The 19,404-nt window shown below is 36.4% G+C and overlaps 1 protein-coding gene across 1 annotated transcript in view; it reads left to right on the top strand.

Moving 5' to 3' along the window:
- The window catches only part of adgrg11 (adhesion G protein-coupled receptor G11), a 36,222-nt gene that overhangs the window by 8,055 nt on the left and 8,763 nt on the right, over window positions 1-19,404 (top strand). Inside the window, exons 3-23 of the mRNA XM_034301898.2 lie at window positions 1,915-1,959; window positions 2,078-2,107; window positions 3,291-3,326; window positions 3,571-3,606; window positions 4,616-4,654; window positions 4,797-4,832; window positions 4,961-4,993; window positions 5,131-5,175; window positions 5,756-5,842; window positions 5,993-6,031; window positions 6,140-6,211; window positions 8,302-8,439; window positions 9,902-9,931; window positions 10,070-10,153; window positions 10,369-10,516; window positions 11,897-12,053; window positions 12,666-12,800; window positions 12,982-13,092; window positions 13,768-13,807; window positions 14,559-14,659; window positions 14,852-14,973. Of these exons, the coding sequence (XP_034157789.2) occupies window positions 1,915-1,959; window positions 2,078-2,107; window positions 3,291-3,326; window positions 3,571-3,606; window positions 4,616-4,654; window positions 4,797-4,832; window positions 4,961-4,993; window positions 5,131-5,175; window positions 5,756-5,842; window positions 5,993-6,031; window positions 6,140-6,211; window positions 8,302-8,439; window positions 9,902-9,931; window positions 10,070-10,153; window positions 10,369-10,516; window positions 11,897-12,053; window positions 12,666-12,800; window positions 12,982-13,092; window positions 13,768-13,807; window positions 14,559-14,659; window positions 14,852-14,973 (1,564 nt within the window). The remainder of the gene's footprint in view (window positions 1-1,914; window positions 1,960-2,077; window positions 2,108-3,290; window positions 3,327-3,570; window positions 3,607-4,615; window positions 4,655-4,796; window positions 4,833-4,960; window positions 4,994-5,130; window positions 5,176-5,755; window positions 5,843-5,992; window positions 6,032-6,139; window positions 6,212-8,301; window positions 8,440-9,901; window positions 9,932-10,069; window positions 10,154-10,368; window positions 10,517-11,896; window positions 12,054-12,665; window positions 12,801-12,981; window positions 13,093-13,767; window positions 13,808-14,558; window positions 14,660-14,851; window positions 14,974-19,404) is intronic.

The raw sequence follows: 19,404 nt of genomic DNA, 5'->3' as shown, positions 1-19,404 counted from the left end.
TGCTTGTTAGTGAGTGTTAGTGTGTTTTAGTGTGTGTTAGTGTGTTTTAGTGTGTGTTATTGGTTGTTAGTGAGTGTTAGTGTGTTTTAGTGTGTGTTATTGGTTGTTAGTGAGTGTTAGTGTGTCTTAGTGTGTTTTAGTGTGTGTTATTGCTTGTTAGTGAGTGTTAGTGTGTTTTAGTGTGTGTTATTGGTTGTTAGTGAGTGTTAGTGTGTTTTAGCGTGTGTTAGTGTGTTTTAGCGTGTGTTAGTATGTTTTAGTGTGTTATTGCTTGTTAGTGAGTGTTAGTGTGTTAGTGAGTGTTAGTGTGTTTTAGTGTGTGTTAGTGTGTGTTATTGGTTGTTAGTGAGTGTTAGTGTGTTTTAGTGAGTGTTAGTGTGTGTTAGTGTGTTTTAGTGTGTGTTATTGGTTGTTAGTGAGTGTTAGTGTGTTTTAGTGTGTGTTATTGGTTGTTAGTGAGTGTTAGTGTGTTTTAGCGTGTGTTAGTATGTTTTAGTGTGTTATTGCTTGTTAGTGAGTGTTAGTGTGTTTTAGCGTGTGTTAGTGTGTTTTAGCGTGTGTTAGTATGTTTTAGTGTGTTATTGCTTGTTAGTGAGTGTTAGTGTGTTTTAGTGTGTGTTATTGCTTGTTAGTGAGTGTTAGTGTGTTTTAGCGTGTGTTAGTGTGTTTTAGCGTGTGTTAGTATGTTTTAGTGTGTTATTGCTTGTTAGTGAGTGTTAGTGTGTTTTAGTGTGTGTTATTGCTTGTTAGTGAGTGTTAGTGTGTTTTAGTGTGTGTTATTGGTTGTTAGTGAGTGTTAGTGTGTTTTAGCGTGTGTTAGTATGTTTTAGTGTGTTATTGCTTGTTAGTGAGTGTTAGTGTGTTTTAGTGTGTGTTATTGCTTGTTAGTGAGTGTTAGTGTGTTTTAGCGTGTGTTAGTGTGTTTTAGCGTGTGTTAGTATGTTTTAGTGTGTTATTGCTTGTTAGTGAGTGTTAGTGTGTTTTAGTGTGTGTTGTTGCTTGTTAGTGAGTGTTAGTGTGTTTTAGTGTGTGTTATTGGTTGTTAGTGAGTGTTAGTGTGTTTTAGTGTGTGTTAGTATGTTTTAGTGTGTTATTGTTTGTTAGTGAGTGTTAGTGTGTTTTAGTGAGTGTTAGTGTGTTTTAGTGTGTGTTATTGCTTGTTAGTGAGTGTTAGTGTGTTTTAGCGTGTGTTATTGCTTGTTAGTGTGTGTTAGTGTGTTTTAGTGTGTGTTATTGCTTGTTAGTGAGTGTTAGTGTGTCTTAGTGTGTGTTATTGCTTGTTAGTGTGTGTTAGTGTGTTTTAGTGTGTGTTATTGCTTGTTAGTGAGTGTTAGTGTGTTTTAGTGTGTGTTATTGCTTGTTAGTGTGTGTTAGTGTGTTTTAGTGTGTGTTATTGCTTGTTAGTGAGTGTTAGTGTGTTTTAGTGTGCGTTATTGCTTGTTAGTGAGTGTTAGTGTGTTTTAGTGTGTGTTATTGCTTGTTAGTGTGTGTTAGTGTGTTTTAGTGTGTGTTATTGCTTGTTAGTGAGTGTTAGTGTGTTTTAGGGTGCGTTATTGCTTGTTAGTGAGTGTTAGTGTGTTTTAGTGTGCGTTATTGCTTGTTAGTGAGTGTTAGTGTGTTTTAGTGTGTGTTATTGTTCGATAGTGTGTTGGTATGTTTTAGTGTGTGTTATTTTATGTTTATGTGTGTATTGAATGTCTTTCTGTGTTAGTGTGTCTACAATAGCAAAGTTAGATCATAAGATCATGCATTGTATATTCTGTATATTTGTGTAAAAAGGGTGGAGTTATAATGACTACATTAGTAAGTTCAATATCGGAACCACTCATTACTGAGACACTTCTCTTTAACCATCCAAATATTATTCATTATTGCTTTCTGTCAGATAGAAATAATATTTTTTATATTTTGTAGATACGACCACGGATATCGCTAAAACGTGCTCGGAAATTTGTAACCGTAAGAATATTATGAATTTATTAATATTATAAATATTATTTTTGACATTATTATTATAATCAAAATCTTGTGACATATTTTGAAAGGGTAAATTGTAATTTTTTGTGAACATTTACAGAATGTGAGAAACTTCCAGAGCATATTAAAGGTATGCAAGAATCTTTATGAACAAATATATATCAATATATCAAATATGTAGAAAATGACAATAAGGTTTTGCTGTCAGGACAAAATGATGTTTCTAATACACCATGAGACGTGCTGCTATAGCTCACAGGACATTAACTGATTAGAATTCTGTACATGATCATAAGAAGTGCATTGATTCTAATCTTTATCTCCCTTTACACTTTTTTCACATTTAACTTTACAGCGATACTGAGAGGTATTCAAAATGTTTCTAATTATCAATAATCCATTACATTTCTCAAAATAAATGTTAAAACTGAGCACCACCAAGGGTGGGTGGACAAATACTTGAGTTATTGTAGGGGAAGGCAAGGCACAACCTAACAGATTTTGGTTTTTCCTAAATAATTTAACAAGTATTTAAGTTAGAATGATCACGTTTTTGACACAAGAAATATATATATCTGCTACAAATGAACACTTGAATCAGCACCTACCGTTCACTGAATATGACGGGATATATATATATATATATATATATATGTATGTATTGTCCCGTATAATTATTGTGTTGTTCGCACTGGTCTCATACTTTATGTAGTCCTGTGTACTGTACCACTGTATTGTTGTGTGTTGCACCATAGTCCTGGGGAAACAACATTTAATTTCAATTCATACAGGTAAATCCAATTTATCGAGGAATGACAATTTAAAACAAACAGAAAAAAACCTTAAAGACTTAATGCTGGCCTGCTCCACCAAAATCTATGATCATGAACCACTGCTGCTCCTCCAACTGAGTTTTATGTTAAAGATGTTTTATCAGGTTACCTGTATTGTAGGAAGATGCTCCTCTTGATATTTGCATAGTTTGCTCTGCTTTTATCATTAAATGTGAAATATGTCCAGATTGCTGTCATTAGCACAACAATGTACACTAGAATTACATCAGAAAAGTGTGGCATCATGTGGCATTGAATGTTGGTATCTGAAGGACCAAAATGGCCCACAAGAGACCACCAAGCAGAACTGAATTGGGTGTTGGTATTGCAGCATTTTTTAGCAAGTAAATAAGCACAATATCGAAGCATCCCTAATAAAGATAAAAAATAAAGGTATTCAAAATATTTACAATTAACAATAACCCAACATACAGAATTACTTTTCTGTTAATGAATCTATATGTATGTATTATCTTGTAGATAACCAGAAAAAGGCTTGCCAGAAGAAATGTAATGGTAAGAATATTTCTTTTATTTAAATGCAAATCTTATCTCTCATCTTTTGGAAAAGTGAGACAACATGCATTCACTGTTTTTCTCATTGTATCACAAACATCTACCATGTAGGTCACTGGATAAAGCTAAAATACATTTATCCTATTTATTTATCCTAAAGCTGTGTGTGTGTGTGTGTGTGTGTGTGTGTGTGTGTGTTAGGGAATTCAGTGGCTTTTTACCTCATGGTGTATTTATTTCACAGATTTGCTGAAAAATCAAAAGGGAAGCAGTGACGCAGGTTTGCAAGATCATTAATTATTATAAAATATATCACCTATTGTGTAACAATTTCAAATACAGTAAATCACTTCAGTAAAGCTTTTATTCACAGGCAAATAACTGAGTCGTCTGTGTGTGTGTGTGTATACATATATATATATATATTTATTTATTTACTTATTTTTCACTGAAATTTTAGGGGTTGGACTGGGGGACACGCCACGCTCAGCAGAGTAGTGCATATAATCTCAATTTCTTATCAAATTTATCAACGGTTTATTCAAAACATTTCATATATATACATACATATATATATATATATATATATATATATATATATATATATATGTGTGTGTGTGTGTGTGTGTGTGTGTGGGTGTGTGTGTGTGTAAATATATATATATATAATGTGTGTGTGTGTGTGTGTGTATATACATATAGCCCTTGAAGTGGAGTGTGCTCCTCTGCTTATACCACAGCAACGATTTACCAACGATTACAATTAATTAAATTAATTTATTAATGAAGACACATCGCACATTCTAACGGTTTACAGACTAATTAGTTCCTGTTCTCACTTATATTACAGCCGCTATAAATAGTCGTTCCCTCACCAGCCTCTCTCTCTCAAAAAAAAAAAAAAAAAAAAAAAACGCAACTTTTCATTTCACCAAGAAACTGGAAAGTATAAACTCGTCTGTCCTGAAGACTTTCCTGTGCTGACACTGGAGACTCCTTCCATAAATGTTACTTTGTTAAACAAAACGTTTTAAAATGTTTATTATTAGTCTTAGTTTATGTGGCGCGTCCATCGTACGAGTCCCTGTGAATGAGCTGTTACTATAGAAACGATTACGTATTAGAACAGGCACATTAATATAAACCTGTCGTTCAGCCGGAACTACTGTTCGAGCCGCTCTCTTACACAAAAATAACGCACACGTTCTGACCCTCTGTGGGTTTTACAGTATATATACAGTATATGAGTGTGTTTTTATACCTCACTTTGCACTTTTTATATTTTACAGTGCTGCTGCAAAGTTTCATTATCCAATTATCCACAGGAGGTATGCAAAATCTTTACAGTGATAATATATAATATAATATATAAACTATACAAACCAATACATTCAAATGATCTCTGTTTTCCACACAAACATAAATACACCTTTTAATGACTGATGCAAATAAGCTTTCATTACTTTGTAGATATATCCTGTCAGATCGAATATGACAGCTGCACTGGTAAGCAAATTTGTCCATGTTATTAACACATTTTTGTGTATTGTTTATAGTATTGTATTGTATTGTATGTATAGTGTATATTTGTTAAGTTTAATCTGGTAACATTTCTACCTCCTTGTACTTTACAGTGTGTCGGAACATGTGCAGAACATGCCTGAAAGGTATAAAAACCTTTATTAAATTACAAAAAAATTGCAAAATCTTATTTTCAGGACAATATTATCTCTCAAATACGCTCATATTTATATTGCTTTTGTGTCAGAGGAATCTAACCGTTTGGTATTTTGGTATTTTGTAGATGCTAAAAATGTCAGCATGGATTTCTGCGAGGATTTGTGTTTTGGTAAAGTCTCTTTGGATTAATAATTTTTAACATTTTTGTTTAAATAATGTAGAATTTTGTGAAATATATTCAAGCCTGTTAATAAGATAGATACAGGAAAGTTCAGAGTGTCCACAGAAATGTTTGTGAAAATATTGGCACCCTGTGCCTGAGCATGTGAATATACGAATCAGTGATTCTTTACCAGAGCATCTGCGAGAAATCCGTGCGGTTTCGGTTTTTATTTCATAAGGAACTTTCTGCAGGAGTTAAGGCAGGAGTGTAGGTACTGGTCAGGTGTATTCACTGTTTGTTACTGTTTATGACAGTGGAGGTATATTTACATTCATATTCAACATTACATACAAAGCAGTTAGCAGTTGTGGCTCATGTGGCACTTTGCTTTCCTATATCTATAGAAAAAGAATAATAATAATAATAATAATAATAACAATGTCATTGCTGTTATTAGTAGTAACAGTATTATAGACAGGCTGACTATTCTTCTTCTATAAGTTCACAGATTAGAGATAAAGATTGAGATTTTAATTTTTACAATAACGTAATCAGAGCTGTGTGTAATGTAGAATCTCTTCCGTAGGAGTTTGTTCACCGTGTGTACTGAATAATGACTGCGAGAAAATATTAATAATTGATGGAGGATTTACTGGACAAATTCAAAGAGCTTGTAAGTCTTTGTTAGTTTGTATTGATATTTAAAATATATTAATAAAATGAATTAATGGGTTTTTTAAAAAAGGATAAAACAATCTCTCTTTTTTACACTGATACCCAGTTAATATTGCTTTTAGTTACAAATCTGTTTTGTTTTTTGTAGGTAGTGACAAGACCTCAAGTTGCCAGAATATCTTTGATGGTAAAAATACTCATTCAGGACTCAGTACTCATTACTGGATTCATGCTTATATTTATTTCTCCATTTTATTTAAAGCTACTGGATGCAGGATTTCTTTTATTTTTGCAGGATCACCACAATTCAACAGGTCAAACTGCCTTTTATCATTTGAAACTGATCCACAAATCGAAACAAATGGAAGTAAGTTTGAAACAAAAAAAAGGGAGTGGGGAAAGAAAGAAAGAAAGTCACACCTCCTTTGCATAGAATTAAGAAAATCTCAGTTCAAATGTTGCTCCCAGCTTTGTGTCACACACATACCTACAGATAGTGCTGTGAGAAAGTATTTGCCCCCTTCCTGATTTATTCTCCGTTTGGATATTTGCACCCGTAAGTGTTTCAGGTCTTTAAGACTCCCTGAGTAAACACAAAATCCAGTTTTTAAATGATCAAAAAAAAGTTATCCAACATGAACTGGCCCTGTGTGAAAAATTAATTGCCCCCATAGTTAATCATTCAACCAATTAACCAGATTTAAAAACCAGACTTAGAAACCATGCAGATGGCTTTGGACTGCAGATGATATGAACAGTTTCGCTATGATGGCTTTAGGACTGAAATTCCCAGGAACACTTTTACACTCAGGTCTCCATCAGTGAGCAGTTGATAACTTCAACAAAACTGACTTCATGTGGAAACTGGGATGAATTTCCTGGTTACACAACTGCACTATTTGTCCATGTAGTACACAGTTATAGAAGGGAATGATTTATAATCGCACTATCGGGTGTCACTCAGATGAGGATGGTTCCCTCTGAGTCTGGTTCCTCTCCAGGTTTCTTCCTCATGTCATCTCAGGGAGATTTTCCTCACCACCGTCACCTCTGACTCGCTCATTAGGGATAAATTCATATCCGGAATCTGTTTATTTCTGTGAAGCTGCTTTGTGACAACGTCCATTGTTAAAAGCGCTATACAACTAAAATTAAATTGAATTTAACTGGATGAGTGACTACGTTTACATGCACATCAATATTCCGATATTAATCAGAATTTGGTGATATTGTAATTAATACTGAGTCGTGCATGTAAACGCCGCAATCCGATTGCCCAATTCTGATTAAGACAACATTCTGATTCCACAAATTCCGATTCTCATCCCTGGAATATTCCTGTTTTAATCAGAAATGTGTTGCATGTAAACACTTTATTCAGAAAATCCACTGAAAGGAGATATATGCTAGGTATTTAAGGAATGGCAACTCAGGCAAATTACAACAACCAAACCCTGTAGACAGGAATATTCCCATGTCTGCACGCATATAAACATCGTATTCGGAATACGGCTTCACCCCGGATAGACACCTTAAACGGAATTTGATTTGGATATAAATGTAGTCAGTGATTCAACGGATGATTCAGATCATTGATATTCAGTTGATAATTGGGTTCAGTTAGACTAATCACACCCAGCCTTGATTACTGCCAGCCCTGCTGAATCTAAACATCACTTATACACACGCTTTCCTGCAAGGTGAAGTAGGCTGAGATGTCTGGAAAGGGTTACGAGGCATTTCTAAGGCTCTGGGACTCCAGTGAACCACAGTTTATCTCCAAATGGAGAAAACAGTGGTGAATCTTTCCAGAAGTGGCTGGCAAACAAAATTCCTCCAAGCGTTCGTCCAGAAGAACCCAGACGAACATCTAAGAAACTGCAGGCTTCTCTCACCTCAGATAAGGCCAGAGTTGATTATTCCATCATTAGATGATCATGTAAAACCTGTGTTCTGTGCTTCCTCGTGTTCTCCTTGTCGTATATTACGTTCTGTAGGACGATCTGAAACCATTTAGTGCAGGGCTCCTGAAGCGTATCAGCAAAGGGCCGGCGTGACTGCAGGGTTTCTTTACAGTCAAATATGAGGCACATGTGACAGTTGATTGGAGACGAAGATAAACAAATTAAACAAGCGGAATCAGGTGAGGCAAATTTGTAAAACATAAAGGAAATCAGGAGGGGGCAAATACTTTTTCACGCCACCGCAGAACAGGGTTACATCCTTGCCTTGTCACTTGCTAGTGTGACTGTAGAGAGAGGTGGAGATTCTGGAAAATGTGATGATGCTCTTCTCCTGTGTGCTCTTTTGTGAATTTATAATTAAAGTTCATTTTAAATTTAAAAAATGTGATTATTAATTCTAATGGATTTCTCGTCTTCTAGTTCATTTTTTAATTGAATATTTAGGGAATATTTAATGAAGGATTGACCTGTGTGTAATCACTGTTCCTTCCAGCCTGCAGGTTCTCAGACAGCGGTGTGTGGTTATTAAAAAATAACACTCATCACATCAACATCACCAGAAACGCGAGCCTCAGACCCACAGCACCCATCTGCTTCACGACAGGACGTCAGACGTGCAACCGAACAAGCGGTACAGACACGCACGGCTCAGAGCGACGCTGGCCAAATATTCATCTAGATTTTATTAAAGCTTAAGCTCATGCAGTGAGAAGAGAAAGATTTTAACCAGAAGCATTTCAGAGAAGCGTTAATGTTCACTACAATATCTAAATGAGAATCTCCGAAACGAGGCTTAGAGAGGGGTAGCTCGTGTTACAGCATGTGTGTGTTACAGCGTGTGTGTGTTACAGTGTGTGTGTTACAGCGTGTGTGTTACAGTGTGTGTGTTACAGCGTGTGTGTTACAGTGTGTGTGTTACAGCGTGTCTGTTACAGTGTGTGTTACTGTGTGTGTGTGTGTGTTACAGCGTGTGTTACAGTGTGTGTGTTACAGCGTGTGTGTTACAGCGTGTGTGTGTTACAGCGTGTGTTACTGTGTGTGTGTTACAGCATGTGTGTGTTACAGCGTGTGTTACAGTGTGTGTGTTACAGCGTGTGTGTTACAGTGTGTGTGTTACAGCGTGTGTGTTACAGTGTGTGTGTTACAGCGTGTCTGTTACAGTGTGTGTTACTGTGTGTGTGTTACAGCGTGTGTTACAGTGTGTGTGTTACAATGTGTGTGTTATGGTGTGTGTTTTACAGTGTGTTACAGTGTGTGTGGTACAGTGTTTGTGTTACAATGTGTGTGTTACAGTGTGTGTTATGGTGCGTGTTTTATGGTGTGTTACAGTATATGTCTTACAGTGTGTGTTACATTGTTTGTTACAGTGTGTGTTACTGTGTTTGTGTTACAGTGTGTGTTTTACAGAGTGTGTCATGGTGTGTGTTACAGTGCGTGTTACAATGTGTGTGTTACAGTGTGTGTTATGGTGTGTGTTTTATGGTGTGTTACAGTATATGTCTTACAATGTGTGTTACATTGTTTGTTACAGTGTGTGTTACTGTGTTTGTGTTACAGTGTGTGTGTTACTGTGTGTTACAGTGTTTGTGTTACAGTGTGTGTGTTACGGTGTGTGTTATGGTGTGTCATGGTGTGTTACAGTGTGTGTTACAGAGTGTGTTACGGTGTGTGTTTTATGGTGTGTTACAGTATATGTCTTACAGTGTGTGTTACAGGGTGTCTTACAGTATGTGTGTTACAGTGTGTATTATGGTGTGTGTAATGTTGTGTAGTGTGTGTTAGCTTGTGTTACAGTGTGTGTTACAGTGTGTAGTGTGTGTTAACTTGTGTTAGTGTGTTTGATGGTGTGTAGTGTGTGTTAGCTTGTGTTTGTGTGTGCGACATTGTGCAATGTGTGTTAGGTTGTGTTACAATATGTGTTACAGTGTGTAATGTGTGTTAGCTTGTGGTATGTGTGTGTTACAGTGTGTGTTACAGTGTGAAGTGTGTGTTAGGTTGTGTTACAGTGTGTGTGACTGTGTGTGTTACAGTGTGTAGTGTGTGTTAGGTTGTGTTACGGTGTGTGTGATGTTGTGTCATTGTGTACTTTACAGAACTGTTGACAAACTGCACTCAGCCTAGCGGTACGTGAGAGTCTCTTTTATGAAATCATCTTTATTATTATATCATATTTATATTAGAAATTCTGACAATATTTATAAATATATGTTTCTTCATTACACTAATAAAAGTCTGTTAGTGGTCACTGGGTTTGATTTTAGGAAACTCTAGCTGGCTGTGTGAGAATATGATCTGCGTGGATCCCGAAACGTTCTGTAAGGAAGCTCAGTACAAAGAGTGCAGTGGTGAGAATAATTTTATTCTGCTGTATTTGATTTATTAATATTCATTCAGAGCTGTTTTATTTAACATACAGATCTCCTCGAGCACGAAAGCCACTAGCCCACGGAAGAACATTTTATTTAATGTCGTTACTTTTCAGACGTTTTAAAATAACATTTGAAAAATCTTATCATTGCTTTATCACTGTACACTAACGTTTTTTTTATTCTGGTTGTAGAAAACGATTCAAACGATGACATCATCCATTTAACAGGATCGTCTGCAGAGTGCCACAAGTGCGGAACTGCTTTTAAGAAAACGGAAGGACACATTACGATTAATTTTACGTTTCCTGTTCAACAGCCCAACAGTAACGCCAGCTATTCGTAAGAAAGCGTCTAGTAGAGCGTCGTGTTGTGAAATTTGATTGGTTTAAATCTGTAACTCTTTCTGATTGGAGCACAAAGTACTAATGTAAATAATGTACTAATGTAAATAATGTACTAATGTACTAATGTACTAATGTACGTACTGAACACGTAGACGTATCATATACTTTCAACTTATGCACTAAACACACACGCAACTTTTATCTGTTTTACATCATCCTCTAAACATTAACCCTGTGGGCCACACGCAGACGCCAGTTCATTAAATTTTAATTTTCAAAAATGGATCAAAACATTGGCACAATTTTATTAAATTGCAGAACACAAAATACCATAACAAAAGTTACACACATTACCTCGATTTCCTGACCTTAATTAATCCTGTGGTCATTAACTTCTTACACATGAATAACTGTTGGAGCAGGATATAAAAAAATAAAAGGTAAAATAACAGTATGTACTGGATCAAGTGCTATTCTATGTGCTGCTGATGCTTATAAGCCTGGAAGCTGTTTTATTAAATGAAACCAGAGATTAATGCGAGCATTACAACTAGCACTGTTCATGCAGTAATACAGTTCTGTGCAAAAGTCTTAGTCACATGCAAAGAAATGCTGTAGAGTAAAGACGCCTTCAAAAATAATGAAACTAAATGTTTCTACATTAAATAAATCCTATAAAGAGCAGTAAACAGTAATAAATGAAACAAAGTCAGTATTTAATGTGACGATCCTTCACTTTAAATAAAATAAATCAGTATCTGAGGTGCAGTGTGTGCAGTTTTATAAGGAAATGAGCTGGAAGTGTTACTGAGCATCTTGCAGAAGCAGCCACAGTTCTTCTGGAGACTTTGACTGTCGACTCGCTTCTTATTTCTGCAGCGAAACCCAGCAGCCTTCATTCTGTTTTTATCTGAAAAGTGTCTCTTATGGAATCTGCTGCTTTCTTTACTGACATACAAACATTTTTCTGTAACATTTAATTTTATGCTGGAAAACTAATGTTTGGAATCTGAAATGTTTTTGTTCTGAATCAATAATGTAGAAGTCAGAAAATAAACATCTATAACAAAGTTTGTACTAAAAAACCTTTTTACTCTGCAAAGACTTTTGCACAGTGCTGTATATTGGCGATATACGAGACTAGACTTTCTTCATCAGTCTGCATTGTTACACAAAGGTGATTTTAATAATCTGAATTGAGTGTCTAGAAAATTCACTTAGAGCAGCTGCGTAACCCGACTCTGAATACGAGGAACTTTCCCCTAGTAAATACTGTCGGAACTTTTGGCTTTATATCAGCGACAGTCCATAGTGAAGAATGTACGATTATCGCATCAATAATTCCTCTGACTTTCTTTCTCTCTCTGTTTTGAAGTGAAATGATGAAGGATTTAACTAATATCATTTTGCAAGAGATGGAAAATAAATCCTCAGTGTCCGTGTCTTTGGAAGACATTAGCGGGATTTTTGTGAAACCTCCAAACATCAAAGAATTGAAACCCGCCTACTTTATGTACTCCAGTCAGTTTAATGTAAGTATTAAAAAAAAAAAAGATATTACGAAACATATACAAATATATATTTATAAATATACTCTTTACATATATCCCAAATATACAAACCTTACAACATAAAGGATTAAAGGATGAAGGTATAACCCCTAGGTATAACTAAAATTTCTGTTCCCAAATAAGCTACGAAGCCGTAATCATCCAATGAATCCTTAATCTTTAATCTCTCTTTAATCCTTAAAACCATTGAGGATCACTTTTTAATAAAAGCGTGTGGATTAACTCAGCAAGTGTGCAGGACAAACTCCAGATTATTGCTTATGATGTTCTCAGTAATGCCTGTCAGGTGTGTTCAGCTCCAGTATATTGATGCTTATGGATAATTAAGGGTTCTTATCCTCCTCACTGGGTTCCCGCTGGAATCGTTTGTGAGAGGAAAACCCTACAATGAGACTCGGATTTATTAAAAAGTCAAATTTTTGAAGAATTTTGATCACAAACCAACTGCTAGTTGGTCATTAATAATCATCTGTGAGAGGATTCAGAGGTTCAGACACGATGAATCTGTTATAGTGACATTTATTCTGCACCAAGGACAAATCTGATCTTTAATATAAACACACTGTTTTTCAGATCGTCGAAGATGAAACCCAGATGCCCAAATTTGAAAGGGCGTTCTCAGTACCGAAGGAGGCTTTTGAAAAAGCGTCCGGTGTAAACATAAGCACACTTTTTGCATCGCTGTTACGATTTCCCAAGTTTCCACAGGTACGCATAATCTATCCATCAGTTCCTAAATAGAGGCTATTAATATCACTCAGTGTATCTTATTTTATATCCTGAAAGTCAGCTTTATTTCTTTTTACTGTGATTCCATAATAAATGTAATAGATAATCCACTGTGATCATTATAATTAACTGTCACACTCTTACTTTCTCTCTCTGTAAGGACTATAAGAACAGCACGCTGCTAAATAATGAAGTTTACTCCATCGATATGGGAGGAGAAATATCAAATCTCACCAATACCTTTAATCTAACCTTCAGGAACGTTGACCTGGTATTCATAATAATAATAATAATAATAATAATAATAATTACATTGAAAAGCAACAGATATAACTGTAATACCAGCCACATCTATAAGTATAAAAGTTTAATTAAAATCCTGCCTTATACATAAAATACATAATAAAGTTAATATAAATAAAATTAAATCAAATACAAATTTAATTTAAAAAATATGCATATGCATAAAAATATATTTGAAAAATTCTTTTAAAAAATGTAGAACCCTTAACGGTTCTTCAGTTGTTATTCTGATGGAGCCCTTAAAGCTTTTAAGTGTTTTCTTCTCAGAAAGTATTCCAAGAACGCTTAAGGAACTCTTGAAGAACCTTTTTTCTTCCTAGAGTGTGTGTATTAACTAAATGTATTATTGAAAAATGTAAATGTGTGTATTAAAGTAAATGTGCGATACAAACTCCAAATTATTGCTTATTATTTTCATCTTAATACCTTTGACTTTTAGCTATCTTGGTACACTCTTAGTAAACAGGGTTCTTCAAGGGTTCTTTAAAGATTCAGAAACACACACACACACACACACACACACATTGTAGGGTTGTACGTAGAAGCTTTAAGAGCTCCGTCAGAGGGACGACTGGAGAAGCGTTACGGGAGGTTTGTGAAGGTTATTGTCTACCTGGATCTGATTTCTCTTTTTTCTCTGCAGAATGCCAGCGATCCTTTGTGTTACTCTTGGGATGGACGAGGTTGTTTTATTTCAGTACACATATACACAAATAGATTCTGTATGATATATGTATGGAATAAAACACTTACACATGCTGATTATTTTTCTATAACAGCATGTTCCCAAGTGTTTTATTCCTCTTATACCACCAACAATTAATTTCCCAGTGTTAATTTACTAATGAATGACATGGCATGCTTTTTAAAATCCGTTTATAGTTTTATAGTTACATTTAATGCTGTGGAACGTCAGTGAATCAAGTTAGTTCCTGTTGTCGCTTACGTTATAGCAGCTATAAACACTCGTTCCCTCACCAGCCTCTCTTTATTCTCTCAAAAGTTAATAAGACACAAAAAAATATATACAGCTTGTTTCGCACGTTCCCGTGAAACCGCAAAGAAGCGTAAACTCCTCTGTCCTGAAGACGTCAGAAACCTTTAAAGTTACAGCTTTACCTCTGACTGTTACAAAGCGCTGACACTGGAGACTCCTTCCATCAATATTCCAGAAAACTTCACCATAGTGATGATTGCATACAGTTTTAATCTGTTTATTATTACGTAAAAGATAGCGTATAAATAACACCGAGCACATTATTTATTAACGAACCTGTGATTCGCAGCTGCACTACTGTCAGAGCTGCTGCTCGAGAAAATGAATCAACACTTTCTGACCAATCACAGTCCAGAATTCAACAGCAGTGTGCTATAAGGCAGAAGACCTGTTTAGTCTCAGATCATTTGTAGGTCACTGATGTTTGTTTTCATCAGGAGCTACTCCGAACTGGACGACTCATGGATGCAACACTTCCTATGGCAATGGCTCTGTGACCTGCGCATGCCAGCACTTAACCTTCTTCGCTGTGTTGATGGTGAAATCTTTTTTCTCTTTTGATTTTCACAGCAGTTCCATCATTCTTCACTAATATACTTACATATGGCTAGCAAATACCAAACTATTAATTCAGCATGTTCATGTGCAGTGGTTTAATTACACAGTTTAATACCCCATATTGTGCATAATAATTATATAGAATAATAATAAAGCAGTGTGTGTTCTACAGACTACTAAACCCCAGAACATCTCGAGCTCTCACCTCGATAATCTCACCTACATCACCTCCATCGGGTGCGGCCTGTCCCTCTTCTTCCTCAGCATAGCTCTCTTCATGCACTTCCTGTTAAGGTAATCTGTTAAGTGTTAACTCTACTCTGAATATATACACAATATATGACCAAAAGTAAGTGCACCCCTGACCATCACACCCATATGTCCTTGTTGAACGTCCAGTTCCAGATTTATTCCTCCTTTGCTGTTATAATAAGCTCCACTCCTCTGGGAAAGCTTTCTGTTGAAGCACACAGTTGTATAGAACGTCTCTGTGTGCTGTAGCTTTACAGTTTCCCTTCACTGGAACTAAGAGACTCAAACCTGCTCCAGCATGACAATCAGGGTGCACATACTTTTTGCCATTATACAGAAATCAGTTTTTCCAAAATTTAGTATCCATGCTGTTGCTGATACACACTGTATATAATACAGCGCTAATGTCAGATGATTAGAATGTGAGGCCTTTAGTTACTAAGAAAGACTGTGGAAAATGACGCCATGTGCAGAGTCAGAGATGAAAATAATATTTAAATGAATACTTTGCACATTTTCATTTTTCCTGATAGCCAGCTCAGGTTCAGATTTCAAAGATACTCATGTGTTAGAGTGTTTCACAGAGTGTTAAAGAGTGTTACAGTGTGTTAAAGAGTGTTATAGAGTGTTAAAGAGTGTTATAGAGTGTTAAAGAGTGTTATAGAGTGTTATAGAGTGTTAAAGAGTGTTATAGAGTGTTATAGAGTGTTATAGAGTGTTATAAAGTGTTAAAGAGTGTTAAAGAGTGTTATAGAGTGTTACAGAGTGTTACAGAGTGTTATAGAGTGTTAAAGAGTGTTACAGTGTGTTAAAGAGTGTTATAGAGGGTTAAAGAGTGTTATAGAGTGTTATAGAGTGTTAAAGAGTGTTATAGAGTGTTAAAGAGTGTTATAGAGTGTTAAAGAGTGTTATAGAGTGTTAAAGAGTGTTACAGTGTGTTAAAGAGTGTTATAGAGTGTTATAGAGTGTTATAGAGTGTTAAAGAGTGTTACAGTGTGTTAAAGAGTGTTATAGAGTGTTAAAGAGTGTTACAGAGTGTTAAAGAGTGTTACAGTGTGTTAAAGAGTGTTATAGAGTGTCATAGAGTGTTATAGAGTGTTAAAGAGTGTTACAGTGTGTTAAAGAGTGTTATAGAGTGTTAAAGAGTGTTAAAGAGTGTTACAGTGTGTTAAAGAGTGTTATAGAGTGTTAAAGAGTGTTAAAGAGTGTTACAGTGTGTTAAAGAGTGTTATAGAGTGTTATAGAGTGTTAAAGAGTGTTAAAGAGTGTTATAGAGTGTTACAGAGTGTTATAGAGTGTTAAAGAGTGTTATAGAGTGTTATAGAGTGTTATAGAGTGTTACAGAGTGTTACAGAGTGTTAAAGAGTGTTATAGAGTGTTAAAGAGTGTTATAGAGTGTTACAGAGTGTTATAGAGTGTTAAAGAGTGTTAAAGAGTGTTACAGTGTGTTAAAGAGTGTTAAAGAGTGTTATAGAGTGTTACAGAGTGTTATAGAGTGTTACAGAGTGTTATAGAGTGTTATAGAGTGTTACAGAGTGTTATAGAGTGTTAAAGAGTGTTAAAGAGTGTTACAGTGTGTTAAAGAGTGTTAAAGAGTGTTATAGAGTGTTACAGAGTGTTATAGAGTGTTATAGAGTGTTAAAGAGTGTTAAAGAGTGTTACAGTGTGTTAAAGAGTGTTATAGAGTGTTACAGAGTGTTATAGAGTGTTATAGAGTGTTACAGAGTGTTATAGAGTGTTAAAGAGTGTTATAGAGTGTTAAAGAGTGTTAAAGAGTGTTACAGAGTGTTATAGAGTGTTAAAGAGTGTTAAAGAGTGTTAAAGAGTGTTACAGTGTGTTAAAGAGTGTTATAGAGTGTTACAGAGTGTTATAGAGTGTTACAGAGTGTTATAGAGTGTTATAGAGTGTTAAAGAGTGTTATAGAGTGTTACAAAGTGTTATAGAGTGTTAAAGAGTGTTAAAGAGTGTTACAGTGTGTTAAAGAGTGTTAAAGAGTGTTACAGTGTGTTAAAGAGTGTTATAGAGTGTTATAGAGTGTTAAAGAGTGTTAAAGAGTGTTATAGAGTGTTACAGAGTGTTAAAGAGTGTTATAGAGTGTTAAGGAGTGTTGCAGTGTGTCATAGTGTGTTTGTGTGTGTTAGTGTAAGTTAGTGTGTGTGTTAGAGTTACAGTGTGTTAGTGTTACAGTATGTTAGTGTAAGTGTGTATTATTGTGTGTTAGTGTGTATTATTGTGTGTTAGTGTTATTGTGTGTTAGTGTTAGTGTTAATGTGTGTTATTGTGTATTAGTATTAGTGTTAGTGTAAGTGTGTGTTAGTGTGTGTTAGTATTAGTGTTAGTGTGTGTTGGTGTTATTGTGTGTTAGTATTAGTGTTGGTGTTAGTGTTAGTGTAAGTGTGTGTTATTGTGTATTAGTATTAGTGTTAGTGTAAGTGTGTGTTAGTGTGTGTTATTGTGTGTTAGTGTTAGTGTGTGTTAGTGTTAGTGTGTGTTAGTGTTAGTGTGTAGACACTGAGCTGGTGGATGGTCCTCAGATCGTGTCCATGGTTGGTCCACAGGAGAGGCCGAGTGTGTGTTAGTGTTAGTGTTAGTGTGTGTTAGTGTGTGTTAGTGTTAGTGTGTGTTAGTGTGTGTTAGTGTTAGTGTGTGTTAGTGTTAGTGTTAGTGTGTGTTATTGTGTGTTCAGACCGTGTCCATGGTTGGTCCACAGGAGAGGCCGAGTGTGTGTTAGTGTTAGTGTGTGTTAGTGTGTGTTAGTGTTAGTGTTAGTGTGTGTTAGTGTGTGTTAGTGTTAGTGTAAGTGTGTGTTAGTGTGTGTTAGTATTAGTGTTAGTGTGTGTTGGTGTTATTGTGTGTTAGTATTAGTGTTAGTGTTAGTGTGTGTTAGTATTAGTGTTAGTGTTAGTGTGTGTTAGTATTAGTGTTAGTGTGTTTTAGTGTTGGTGGTAGTGTGTTAGTGTGTGTTATTGTGTGTTAGTGTTAGTGTGTGTTAGTGTGTGTTATTGTGTGTTAGTGTTAGTGTGTGTTAGTGTTAGTGTGTAGACACTGAGCTGGTGGATGGTCTTCAGATCGTGTCCATGGTTGGTCCACAGGAGAGGCCGAGTGTGTGTTAGTGTTAGTGTTAGTGTGTGTTAGTGTGTGTTAGTGTTAGTGTTAGTGTGTGTTAGTGTGTGTTAGTGTTAGTGTGTGTTAGTGTTAGTGTGTGTTATTGTGTGTTCAGACCGTGTCCATGGTTGGTCCACAGGAGAGGCCGAGTGTGTGTTAGTGTTAGTGTGTGTTAGTGTTAGTGTTAGTGTGTGTTAGTGTGTGTTAGTGTTAGTGTTAGTGTGTGTTAGTGTGTGTTCAGACCGTGTCCATGGTTGGTCCACAGGAGAGGCCGAGTGTGTGTGAGTGTGTGTTAGTGTGTGTTAGTGTGTGTTAGTGTTAGTGTGTGTTAGTGTTAGTGTGTGTTCAGACCGTGTCCATGGTTGGTCCACAGGAGAGGCCGAGTGTGTGTGAGTGTGTGTGAGTGTGTGTTAGTGTGTGTTAGTGTTAGTGTGTGTTAGTGTGTGTTAGTATTAGTGTTAGTGTGTGTTAGTGTGTGTTAGTGTTAGTGTGTGTTCAGACCGTGTCCATGGTTGGTCCACAGGAAAGGCCGAGTGTGTGTGAGTGTGTGTTAGTGTGTGTTAGTGTTAGTGTGTGTTAGTGTTAGTGTGTGTTCAGACCGTGTCCATGGTTGGTCCACAGGAGAGGCCGAGTGTGTGTGAGTGTGTGTTAGTGTGTGTTAGTGTTAGTGTGTGTTAGTGTTATTGTGTGTTCAGACCGTGTCCATGGTTGGTCCACAGGAAAGGCCGAGTGTGTGTGAGTGTGTGTTAGTGTGTGTTAGTGTTAGTGTGTGTTAGTGTTAGTGTGTGTTCAGACCGTGTCCATGGTTGGTCCACAGGAGAGGCCGAGTGTGTGTGAGTGTGTGTTAGTGTGTGTTAGTGTTAGTGTGTGTTAGTGTTATTGTGTGTTCAGACCGTGTCCATGGTTGGTCCACAGGAAAGGCCGAGTGTGTGTGAGTGTGTGTTAGTGTTAGTGTGTGTTAGTGTTAGTGTGTGTTCAGACCGTGTCCATGGTTGGTCCACAGGAAAGGCCGAGTGTGTGTGAGTGTGTGTTAGTGTGTGTTAGTGTTAGTGTGTGTTAGTGTTATTGTGTGTTCAGACCGTGTCCATGGTTGGTCCACAGGAAAGGCCGAGTGTGTGTGAGTGTGTGTTAGTGTTAGTGTGTGTTAGTGTTAGTGTGTGTTAGTGTTAGTGTGTGTTCAGACCGTGTCCATGGTTGGTCCACAGGAAAGGCCGAGTGTGTGTGAGTGTGTGTTAGTGTGTGTTAGTGTTAGTGTGTGTTAGTGTTATTGTGTGTTCAGACCGTGTCCATGGTTGGTCCACAGGAAAGGCCGAGTGTGTGTGAGTGTGTGTTAGTGTTAGTGTGTGTTAGTGTTAGTGTGTGTTCAG

The sequence above is a fragment of the Pangasianodon hypophthalmus genome, chromosome 30 (assembly GCF_027358585.1).
Source record: "Pangasianodon hypophthalmus isolate fPanHyp1 chromosome 30, fPanHyp1.pri, whole genome shotgun sequence".
In the NCBI taxonomy this organism is placed as follows: Eukaryota; Metazoa; Chordata; class Actinopteri; order Siluriformes; family Pangasiidae; genus Pangasianodon; species Pangasianodon hypophthalmus.
The sequence above is the reverse complement of the archived record's forward strand: the minus strand, read 5'-3'. Positions and strand labels throughout refer to the sequence as shown.